Source organism: Nomia melanderi, chromosome 4 (assembly GCF_051020985.1).
Source record: "Nomia melanderi isolate GNS246 chromosome 4, iyNomMela1, whole genome shotgun sequence".
Lineage (NCBI taxonomy): Eukaryota > Metazoa > Arthropoda > Insecta > Hymenoptera > Halictidae > Nomia > Nomia melanderi.
In genome coordinates this window covers 11,612,673-11,625,716 of record NC_135002.1, presented here as the reverse complement: position 1 = coordinate 11,625,716, position 13,044 = coordinate 11,612,673, and the positions used below count along the sequence as shown (strand labels likewise).

General features: G+C 34.6%; 1 protein-coding gene across 1 annotated transcript in view; it reads right to left on the bottom strand.

The window, feature by feature from the left end:
• Window positions 1–4,518: 4,518 nt before the first annotated feature.
• ogre (optic ganglion reduced) overlaps window positions 4,519–13,044 on the bottom strand; it is an 18,862-nt gene continuing 10,336 nt past the window's right edge. Inside the window, exons 3-4 of the mRNA XM_031973026.2 lie at window positions 12,615–12,770; window positions 4,519–10,476 (exon numbers count right to left, since the gene is read on the bottom strand). Coding sequence (XP_031828886.1) covers window positions 9,904–10,476; window positions 12,615–12,770 — 729 coding nt within the window. The 3' untranslated portion in view covers window positions 4,519–9,903. The remainder of the gene's footprint in view (window positions 10,477–12,614; window positions 12,771–13,044) is intronic.

The window sequence follows — 13,044 nt, the reverse complement described above, 5'->3', positions numbered from 1 at the left end:
ATCTTCTTTTAGTTCCGTCCAATTTTATTTTTGTAGATTTTACCCTTTTCCCTCCCACACGCCTTCCCTCTTTCTCGCTCATTGCCTCTATAAATCCCTCCCTCCCCCCGAACTTACGTTGGCATCGATATGACAACACAATTCTGCCTACTGGCTTTGTCTAGTGATGGCCTCAACACACTTTTAATTTCTTTCTCCTGAACACATGCGTTTGTCCGAAATCTTTAACACTTTGACTGCCACGTTACCGGAATTCGAGTGACATCATTTTTTCTATAAACTTATATAAACATTCATTTTCTTGATAACGGTCGAATCGAATTCTCTTGGATATATGAGATACAAGAAAGACAGTAGAGTAGTCGTTACGAAGAATTTTGACTTTTTAGTTTCTGCTTTATTAAGACAATTGCTTTGGGTGTATGCGAATTTTGATCAGCTTTTACTTGGTAGTCAAAATGTGAAATAGTTGTTTCACCTAAAGATTATTTAATCGTGTATTTAAATAGTTCTAACGGTCTCTTATTATAAATGGATTTGTGGAGATCATTAGAAAAATTGAACTATTCGAAAATTGAACGATTCGAAGAATTGGGTGCCCATCACTAACTTCCCGCCCACGCTCGAGCGTGTTGCCACGTCATCGAGTAGAGGGAATTTCAGGAAAGACTGTCATCGAAATAAATGTGTCATTCGATCGGTACATTTAGTTTTATTACCCTCTAATGTGAAAGAAGTCAGGTTCTGCCTCCTGTTCTTTTGCCTCTGTGTGATTGATCTTTTATCTCGTCGAGTCTCTCTATCAGTTACCTCATTATTAAGTGTCATCATGATTAAACCTTGGAGAGAGAGCGTTGAATTCACAAATTATCAAACTTCAAATAAGAGCTATTTTTCTTTGCACCGAAAGTTCTCAAAAAATTATTTATTATTCTATGTATATACACTTATATTTGATGTTTAGTGTTTATCACTGCTATTTTCAGAAAGACCATGCACGAAGAACATTAGATGGAATACACGGTCATATTTGTATTCAAATTTCTACGACAAGAATTATTATTTAATTCGATCTGTAACTTATTTACTTACTTCAAATAATTTCTAAGAAATCTAATATCACCCCAAGTATAAAATTTGAAACCAAACGCAAAGGTACAGGACTAACGAGAAATCTTTTTATACGTAAAATGTATGGATATAGAATCAATTTAAAAAAAATTGTAATAGGTAGTTTCATTTATTATCTAATAAAAAATTTGGTATAACATGTAAAATGTATGGAACATTATGAATTTGCAAAAATATTAAGAATAATTTATTTAATGTTTTCATAAGGATATTTAGAATATCATATCTAGGATATTATAAGGTTTTCACACCGTGATGGCGACAATTGTTTTCAGAATGAGACAATAACTTTTGAACATTCTCATTTATTTTTTTAATTGATCACGTGTAAATTTCACCCATAGTATTCGTTTTTTGCTATTTGGTATTTAACACTAGGTTTATGGACATTTATAGTACGCTTGATTCTACTGCTCTTAAAAAAATTCATGTTCGTTCATTCAGATTTTGGAAATTAGAGGTTTAAACATAAACAATTGAGATACATACTGGTGTAATCGCATTAATCAAAACCGACATAAACATTTACTATATAGTGTTTGTAAAATTCAATATGCGTCAAATTGACGGGTTCCGTAAACCTAGTGTTAAGAATATTGGTCCACAGTCAACGCACGAGGTAAAACCAATCTTCATACTGGTGTTCTACCGATTACTCGCGAAACAATACCGTCGTAAACTATTACCGTTAGGAGACACTCACAAACTCGGCGCGGTCAACTCGAACCTTGACCACATTTTTTAAAGGCTGGACCAGAGTAACGTTAGAGAAAAGACTATTTTCAAGACAATTCTTTTTCATGACGCAAGTTAAAATATATAATAAAAGAGAATATAAGTTTAACTGGTCTTAAAACAATATTTCCATCTTCCATATCAACTGATACATTTTCATGTATGTACAACTAACAAAAAACATTAACTTAAATTATATCGATGCAAATAGATGGTAGTAATTTTTCATTGTGTTTTCCTCCTAATCCTTTGCTCTATGATCTATTTTTCAACTGTGATTGATACAACAACTTCATCACTAATAACACTCTGGAACAAATTTTGACCTATGTTAGTTTTTCCAATAGCCACTATTTAATTCTTATAGAGTTCCTTACCCTAAATACGAATCCGAAAACCAAATTGCTGGGTCAGGTCCAGTTTTCGAAAAAACTGGGATTTTGTAAAAACGGTCGAATTTTTCAGAAAACCAAGTGTTACGTGAAAACTAAAAACGATAGGCAGTTAAAATTTATCGCAAAAAATAAAGAAGACTTGCCTGATCACGTAGCTATAAAAATGTTGAATTTTGCCTATCATTAAATGTTTGTAAACAGTGATCAAAGTTTAAAAAAAGGTAGATGCGCGTACTTTGTATGCACTTCTGTTACATTTCTACGAAAAGTGGGTTGGCCAGCACGAATTTGCTGTGCACCATTGGATTCTGCAGACATTTCTGAAGAGGAACTCCCTCGTGGGAAGCGTGACATCGGTTTTTCTTTGGGACAGGGTAAGAAAATGTCCGCGAATGGAACTTTCGCGCCACACGGCCATCGCTCACCGGCCACAGCTATGCAGGGCCGTGACTACGCGCTGTATAGACCTGAACCCCGGTCACTTCTTATATGTATATATAATGTTTAATTGTTTTATAAATTTTCATCATAGTTATAAGAAAGCTATTCACGATCGTTCCGATTTAAATAGTTGGCTGTTTAATATGTGCATACACATATACGAGTAATATTATTACGATGATTAACACTGAAACTATCGAATCAGTCAAGATGGTCGGTATAAATTTTATTATGAAATGTTTTTAAAAACTAATCAAGTTTACTGGAACTATAACGAATATTCGAGTATATTCAGTAGTATTAGTGTTAATGTAAAAATACTTCCAGTAAACATCCATTGTAGATCGTACTTTGTTTAATAGTTTTTTATGTCAAATTTAATACTGAGAATGATATCATTAGATGTAATATTTAAAAAATCGATTACAATGACGTTTTTCCTTTTAGAAAACAAGCGATTTTTATTTGAAATATATATATATTTATATATATTGTCCAATTGACAGAGGTAGGTGGCTCAGCAGATTATTATAATTATTATGATGTAATAACACAATGTAGAAAACATGATAAATTCATTTTACATGAAACGAAACGAGAGAATTTCGTTTCAATAAAAAATCTTCAAAATGCGATTGAAAAACAGATAAGAAAAGACACTAATAGAGAACAGGTAAATTGGTTGCAAATATATTGGATGAGGCTTCTAAAAAGTGCACCATACACTATTTTCTATAAAACATCGATGAAGGACAAAGAATTTAAAACTATAAATTTATTACCTACACGTCCTGGAAGACCGGTAAAATTTGAAAAAATCGCCCTGGCGCCTTTGTACCAAGATGCCAGGCCTATTACTTATGAAAAATATAAAGACATCAAGCAGTTATTACTTTATATACCTCCGGTGCATCGTGCATATTTCGAAACACTGCCACATGCAGAGCCACATGCATTAAATACTCGATATTTTTAAACAAAATTGGATTAATATGAAGTATATTTTAAGTTATATTTGATTTTTCGTACATTTCGCACATCGAATTGACGTGTGTTTTACTTTATGCATAATATTGTTTAGATAATTCTATGTTGCTTGTAGTGTGAACTTTGTTCTTTAACAATATAACCTCTGGAGGAACTTCCAGGTACCATTTTTTAGATATTATTGTATAACGTAGTCATTAAAAAATTTAACACATTTTCGAAAAATGACACTCTAATATTAGGTACCATTTTTTAGATATTATTGTATAACGTAAGTCATTTAACAATTTGACATATTTTTATTATAAATATATTTTCGAAAAATGGCACTCTAGTATTAGGTACCATTTTTTAGATATTGTTTTATGCAGTCATTTAACAATTTAACACACTTTGATTATGAATAGTATATTTTAAGTTATATTTGATTTTTCAAAATTGAAATTAAACGATTTTTACAATTGTCTAATTTTGAAAGTGGTGTAAGTCCATTTGCAGCCCATAAGTATACATCAGTTTGGTAAAATACGCCTAAAACAAATTTATATAAACAAATTACATATTAATAAAACAGTAGAAACATTGCCAGACTTCATATAATTTGCCTAAATTTTTCATTGGGAAAAGAGAAAAATTCTATGCATATTCTATGTCTACGTCTGCCCTAATCATCGATAACAGAAGAACAATATCTAATTGTAATTCAAAGTAATTGAGTAATATTTATGTTTGTTAAATTCTATTTAATATCTTCACCACAAATCTCACACGTCATTGTAAGGCAAGGGGTTAAGGATTTATCTTGGTTACAAATAACAGCAGAACTCTATTATACTTTACTGAAGTCTTTCTTTTATTGTGTCTTTACACATTGAAATATGATACAAATGCATAAAATCCGCAATCTAATACTAAGAATGATGAATAACTTTAACATTTGGAGAAGATTGAACGCTTCCTTCAATTACTGTTTCATCTTCTCATTTCGAATTTTACAAATAAACAAGAATATATATTTTTATTCTAATCGTTTACTTAAACACAAATAACCTTTTCTTTCTAGTCTTCAACATTTGGTGGAAATGTTTTTTTACATCCACGGAGCAACTAATTTTTATTAAGGACGATTAACTCGTTCGATCAAATGCTTTTTACCAGTGGTAATATTCGGAGAAACAAGGTCAAATTAGATGAACTCTATCTAGAAACCTCTCAAAGTTAAATCAGGATTCAGTTGAATAACTACCACTTTCCAAAATCAAAATCAAGAATTCCGTCCTATTTTGTTGTATACTTTTATTTTTTAAATACTATTATTATAATACCAAAGGAAAAGCATAACATCGGAATATCTGTCATCACCTTCTCGGCTACTTACTATCAATAAAAGAAAAATCTATAAACCTCGAAAGCATTGCATGGCAGGAATATCGGCGCTAACACAGCAAGATTGCGACCGAAACGACAGTAATCGGTCGGGAAGCATCGACTGCCGCAAAGCTTTTATATTTTGCTACAATTAAACGTTAACAAAAAAAAAAAAAAAGAATGAGCTAAAGTAGGTATATCAAACTATATACCGACGTTTGTTCGTTTACTAGTTACAACGTTCTTTCAATAAAGAAATCAATGGCCAAACTGAACAAGCCAGTGTCAATCTCTGCAGTTCACTGTTTGTAGCGTTTTATCATTCAAAAAAAAACGTAATCGCTGAATGATTTGGCTCGGTTTTTACCCATTTTTAATTTCCAACAAATGTCACGTATATAATACAAATACAGTTTGTTGCTTGTATTATCCTGTTAACTGTTACATGCAATAAGCATAGGTATAATTGACGTAATGGGAACGCGTAGACTGCTGTCTTTTATTCTACAAAACAGGTGTACCGCTTTTTGGGGAAGTGTATTTCTACGAATGAAGGAAATATATTTCTACGATAAGATATGTGTTTTCTTATCAAATTTCAATCACAATTTTTAGTAATTCTGTGTTGCAACAAAAAAAATCTTCATGTATATGACGATCATGAAAGAACACAAATGGAAGTTCTTTCATTTTCCATTTTCCACGCTCAAAATAATTATTTAGAGATGGGAAGACATCACGTAGAAAAAATGTAAGTGCAGCTGACCAAGTAAGGAAGTAGGAAGCACGTTCCTTTTCACATAGATTTTTGGCACTAATATGTTATTTGTCAATAAGGTCACGCATATATACTAATCTGACTACGTGACAGTGAGAGTAGACAAAGTACATAATAAAAAACCCTTGTTGCTTCGTGCTGTCTCACGAACTTCTTTCCATCTCTGCATAGTATTTGATGACCGATACACCCGTTCCTCCATTTACGCGGCACTTTTTGTATGCAAGTCTCTTTTTTAGATTTCAACATTATTTACGCGTACATCAATTTACGCGACCTGTATTTAGCGACACCGAATAAAATTTATTTTTGCTTTCTGAAATGTTATTATTATCATTTTTTTCTGATAACACGTTGAATGCCATACGATTTCATAGAGCAAAATGCATAAAATAAACAAAATATAATACTAAATCATGTAATTGAATTGCGTTATTATTATAGAGCGTTGATCTAGCTGAATGTAACCGCATTAGATAGTGTTATTTATAATACAGAAATGTTTTTAAGTAATCATCGCTTAATTGAGTGAACTATAGTAATTCGATTCGGTTGGAAGTTATCGATGACCCCCATGGCATTTTTTTTTACTGACAGATTCTGTTTACGCGATTTTTATTCGCGTAAAAGGAATCCGCGTGAAACGGATACTCCGCGTAAATGGAGGGACGAGTGTAATGTACCACACTAAGGTTCCTATGTCAGTAACGAAGAGGAGAACATTGCATTTTTGCAGTTCAGTATCAATGGATTTAAACAATAGCTGCGGATCGATATCACTCGATAATCTACTCGAAGTTCTGATCAGTTGCCATCAAGTCAAGCCCACGATGAAACCCCATAAAAACATAACAAAGCATCGAATACCGAAAGAAATTCATTAGAAAATAGTCATAACCATTTCCACCAGAGTACAGCTAGAACTAATATCACATTCGTCAAACACAAGACACAAGACATGTTACGTCTTGAAAAAAACCTTAATGCTCGTTAGGACATCTGGAAAATAGATCAGTGCTAGGAATCTCGAGACGGTTTTTGACAAACAGTCAGCATTCAAATTAAAATGCCGAGTCATGCAAGATAACTATGGATTTACTATGATTTAGGGGTTCGTAAGCCGCAATGGCTATCATAGAGTCAAAAATAGTTAGAGATTCGAATTCCATTGTCATGGCGATACGAGTCAGTTATTTTCTATTGGCTCACAAGATGAAACGTTAGAGAGGTATTCGACCAAATTGTATCTGATGTCTTAAAAACAAATCCATACATGTGTTACTTTACATTCGACTGAGTGGATCAAAATGAGTACATGAGCCATAGAAAGAATATGATTGTTATTTTCACAACTGGTATGTCCGCATTTGTTTAAGAGTACTATATTTTCCTTAAAGTTCAATACTTGAGTGCTGAAAACTACTGATTTAAAGCCTGCCTCAAATTGTAACAGATTATTTATAAAATTTCGAAGATGATATAAATATGTCAGATTGCAGGTTACTCTTTAGTGAGTAACAGAACTATCCTACTGTTACGACAACACCGTATCATTCGTTTACAGGAAAAGTTAAATTCCTTGTGAAGAATTTAGATATAGTGCACTTTTATATTGCAATTCACGTAATTGGCTTAGGATTAAAACTATTAAGGATTAACAATTTCATTATAATCACAATCTTCTTGCCACTAAAGATTAAAGGTATTCAAATCCAAATTCATTAATTCGAGAGAAGAATAACATTACTTTACTACAATTCACTATAATTCCAAGAAATCAGTAGATTTCTATAAGACAGTTACGCTTTAGACTTTTTAAGAGAAAAACAGAATAAAATCCATTTGTATGAAACTAACTTAAATCAACTCAGATATGTTTTCCAGTGTAATCAACAAATCACTGAAAGGACGGAATAAGATTTTTAAAAAAGAAACAAAAGTATTTGCATCCTAATAATAGCCATTGCGATAAAAGCTACACAGTCTGCTGAATTTTCACACTCTGGCTGTACATATGGCTTCCACTTTACAAGTTTTCATGAAAAAAAAATGATTGTGCTTGAGAGAGGATGTATCACCAATAACAAATTGTCTCCATACAATTTAACCCTTTATGTCCTGAATATACTTTATATTACTGCGAATAAAATATGCTTAGACCTTTTTATATAATTTAATTTAACCATTATATGTATTTATACTCTAATAATCGTAAAAACATGTATACTTAACCTATGGATTATTTAAACAATCTTGATATATCTAGAATAAAGGAAGCAATAAAACATAAAAGTGACATAATTCAAAACATAAATGGTTAATGATGGGATATGCGTCAGTGTTGATATTATTGATTAGCAGTTAAAATATACTCAATATCAAACAATGGCTAGCTGCCAAGCTGAGCACGGGAGAATTAAATCAAACAGTCACTGCCAATGATCTCAAAGTGCACCCAAAATTTGGACACATGGATCAGAAACATTGATGCTGGCCAGCTCACGCAATATAACCTAAAAAAAATCTTAATCAAGTGAAGGCCACATGCTAACTTTCTTCTAAAAAGAACTACGTTTCACATTATCAAATCAGGGCACGATTGACATGAAACCAATGTCTGAATAAGTGAAACGAGACTACAGAATCAGTAAATTGGTGAGTATGACCAGTAGGAACTCATGCATAGATCTTGGTAATGAAGTAATGAGTGAACAGCAAGTTGCATAATTGACATTATGTGAACGCAGTGAACATTGGTCCAAAGATAGCAGAAGTCTTCTATACGCTTGCTCAAAGTATTCTATTAAACAGACTTTTCGACACCATTTTCTCGTCGATAGAACACAAGTGGGTAAAATAATCAGTACAAAATATTACGAGATGAACAGTTACCTGTAATCACGTAGGATCTCATTCACATTTATGGTTGATGGTCAAAATATAGAAAAATCATAAAATCTTCTTTAGACGACCGTACGTTCGGATGAGTTTCTTCGGTGAAATTCGAAAGGCGAAGAACGCAAAGCTCCTCCGCGGTCCAAAGAAAAGCCTCAACACAAATTCGAATTTAAAAATTTCAGTGATCTTAAAATGAATACCGTGTTACATTTCACCGTATTATTTAAGAATTGTTCTACAGGTGATCAGTTTTATAAGTTCACTATATCTTGCCCACCTACTATAAAGACACAGTGCAATCGAAGAAGTGATAAGAAACCTAGATAATCGTTACCGTAAGAAAATTATTGTAGTCCATTTCGGGATGGAACCATCCTCCCTGAAATCATTCGAATACGCTAGATAGGAATGTATATGAAAATAGAATTTCTCGTAATGGGACGCATTACAATCGATGCAAGTCGCATTAGGTGTCGCTCAATGATATCACGGTAAAAGAATGTTGCACAATAAAAGGTGATTCTACTCTAACATCCGCTCGATCGAGAATTCCTATGTCGGCGTGTCGAACGTGGCGGTACGATAAAACGCATCCGTCGGTTTGTTTTGAGCAATTAGTTCTCGAAATAAACGTAGTTTTACTTTGGGGGACGAACACTAATCGAGAGTGAAACGATTCTTGTTAAAACCGTTGAAGCGATTACGGTTTACACAACTACTCACGCTCACACACGCAGCCTCGGGGCACGCATACGGAGATCCTAAAGTGGTTGGTTGCGCGGCGTTAGAGCGTCATCGCGTGTCTGTAACGATCTCTATCAGTCGTGCGCAGCGATCGTTCTCTTTAAACTCAGCTGAATATGAGAAATACTCGGTGCAAATCGTTACAGAATTACGTGATGGCTTTCTAACGAGGACATAGATTCTATCGATACTCTCCTCGTGTTCTCGACGAATGAGAGGGAAGGAGTGGGAAAAAGGATAAAAGGGAAAAGAAGGAAGGAAGGAAGGAAGGAAGGAAGGAAGGAAGGAAGGAAGGAAAAGAAAGATAACAAAATTGAATGAGATTCAAAGAGAAAAAGAGAAAAGAAGGGAGTAAGAGGGGAGCGCGGTCAGTCACGTAAAGAACTGTCGTTGTCTTTCGCTTAGCAGTCATGAATCCTCGCTCAATTAAGCGGAGACTGACTGCACATCGCTCATTTTCTTAGTAAGCTCCTGCAAGAAGTCCCTATAGATCAGCGAGTCTATGTTAGAGGACAGTACGTAGAGGATCCACCAATCGCCGAGTTGGATCTTCTTGCTAATGCTGTGGCAGGTCTCGATGGACAAGAGTCGCGATGACAGATGAAGCAGCCGGGGTCTAATGGCCGGCGCAAAAATGATGGCAGCTCTGTAGACCATCAGGCCCAACAGCATCACGGAGAGGATAGTAAACCAAAACCAGATAAAGATATAGGTCTTCTCGTTGACGATGTTCAACGGCAGCACGCAGAGGGAGTCGTGTTTCTGTATCGTTCCCGAGGCACCATACTTGTGGAAGATGCACTTGGTCACACGGGGGAACACATAGACCATGGGGTCCACGCGTTCCTCCTGCGGCACATCAGAGAATTGTAGCACGCGCAGTCCGTAGCTAAGGAACTCGCCGTCGAAGAACCGATTCATCAGGTACATTTGAAAAAAGATATTGAACAGGCAGAGGGCTTCACAGGCGAAGTATCGGTACGCGTACATGTTGTGACTCTGAAAGAAGAAGCAGTGGGTGAATTGGCACGAATTGGTCTCAATGAAGGCAAATTGAATCTAAACCCGGCCGTCTCGTTCTATCTCCCTAACTCCTTTCCCTCGTTTCTTCTGACTCAATCTTTGTCGCATCGCGGCGTGTAATGTTTGGTTGGTGGATATGAAATCGTTGTTTCGAATACCGATGTTTGAATAGGGACCAATCTTCAGGATGAACTTCATCAGTTACGCTAACTCTGTTGCGGCGAAACAGATTCTCGTAATATGTTTCTCGAATTTTCTCAATTGATGAGATGTCCGCACATTTTTGGAAGAAATTACTTAACCGTTTAACTGTGTTTAACGAGTATACAAGTAATCGTAAAGATTGCAATGATACTAATTCTTTTAACGATGAAAAACAGATAGTGGAAAACAGCAAAATAGTTCTAAATACAATATTTTCAGAGTTATAGCGTTAACAAAGGAGTTTTGTCAATGAAGATAGTTTCCATCGAAGAAAATGATTGCAAAATCGTTTCATTGTTCTTTATAGTCACGTTACCCGAAAGAAATGCTTGAAATATATCGAGCTATGTCTCTTACTTTCAATTTCATTAAATCTTTTAAACCGGACAACCTATCGAATAAGCAATCTGATATTTCTACTACTACTTAAAACAACCAGCAACTAATCGCCTTCTCGTGACTAATAAACGAACTTCAAACCAAAAATGGCTTGTTCCAGGGTCCACATCTGTGGACAGTAGAACACGTGGGAAATAAGATATGAACGCACTATCCTCTTGATGTCAGCAGACGTGTATTGAATAGAAAATATTTTGTGTAAGTTAATGCAACCGCAGAGTTATAACGGTTATTGAATTTAGATAACTTAACTAGTTAACTGCGTTCGACGAGTATACACGTCATTTTAAAATCAAAATGATACTAATTCCTTCAACGGATCAAGTACTTATTTTTTCAGTTAAACATGTAACTCTTCTTCGTTTTGCTTTAACTCTTCGTTAGAATATATTATAGATGCATTTGGCCTGCGTTAGACAAGTATATTTTATCTCAGATTATATCGACGCAGTGACAGTAAGGTAAGTAAATATTTGCATTCGTTCAGGTATGGTATTTGTAAAGAAATAAGGCGTTCGACATCGAACAGTTGAAGATACTGTAGTTCCGTAATTCATACTTTAACCCTTTGCACTTGTATGTCATGCTGGAGATGACAATAAAAATTTATTATACTTTATTTTTAGCACTATAAAATCTTATAATAATAATAATAATAAATAAAATAAATATAAAACATTGAATTCTACCGCTATAAATTACTTTAATTCATTTCCTTAAAAATAAATATAAGTTTATAGCTAACAACATTGAAAACAAATCGAGTGCAAAGGGTTAAAATATAAATGTTTCTCACAGATCGACAAGATCGTGCTCACGTCTCACTCGCTCTGATAGCCCGTCAATCACTTTCAATACTTTTCACCCTTAGCGTTGGCCGTAATTGGGACAATCTGCTAACCAATGAATTTTGACACACCTCTGATCGGCTCGTCTATCTGCACGCGGACGGAGTCGAAGGCCGTACAGTTATTGAGGGCATATTATACTTTCAATACTTCTCGCTTTTAACGTCAACATTGTAACGAAACACTTTCCATTTCGACCTCAAAACGGATCCAACCAGAAGAACCCTGGTGCAATTGGAGCACCCATATTAAATGCCCATAATTCATTTGCCCACCAGACTCTTTCTACTGTGGTTTTCTTAGTCAACACTAATTCTCTGTCAGTAATATTTCACTCAGCCCACTGTATATGATATATGAATAATTATACGAATCGTTTAGTTTAATTCCATATTATCTTTTTATTTTTTAACAGTTTTTTCTTTCTGTCTTCTTTTAGTGGACTTAAGGCATTTTCAAAATAAATGGCTCATATAAACCTGGATTTCAAGACACAAAATAAAAAACAAATAAAAACGTTATTGGGTCGGAAAAGATCACAAGGACGTAGTTAACAGGGTTGACGTAAACACGAGGCAAACGTTATACATCAACGATCGAGAGTTTCATATCCACCAACTTAACAAATCGATTTGTTATTGTACACACTATTGTTTCTCTCACCTGTATGTGACTCATTACGTAGTCCATCAATGCGGACTTTTTCTTCTGGATGTTCTCCTCTTGATCGAGGCCGTGATTCATACCCATGACCAACGCGTTGATCAAGCCGCCCTCCCACATGTTCCACAGCCACTGCGGTACGTAGCACATTATCGCCTGTTCGAGTAGACACAATTCGAATTAGTATAATCGTCGAAAGTGTATGGGACAGGACTGCACAAAGAGTCATTGACACGGAGGAATTTCGCAGGGCAAGTGAAACCCTTGCCCTATGATTTCTTTTTGAACTGTGACCGATCTTGTTATTAACAATTTATTGAAAATCTGAATTTATTATTAATAATTTATTGACAATACGAGGAAATTCTAGACTTATTTTATGTCAACGTTTGTTTCAAAGTATGATTATCGGTAACAGGTGAATAATAAA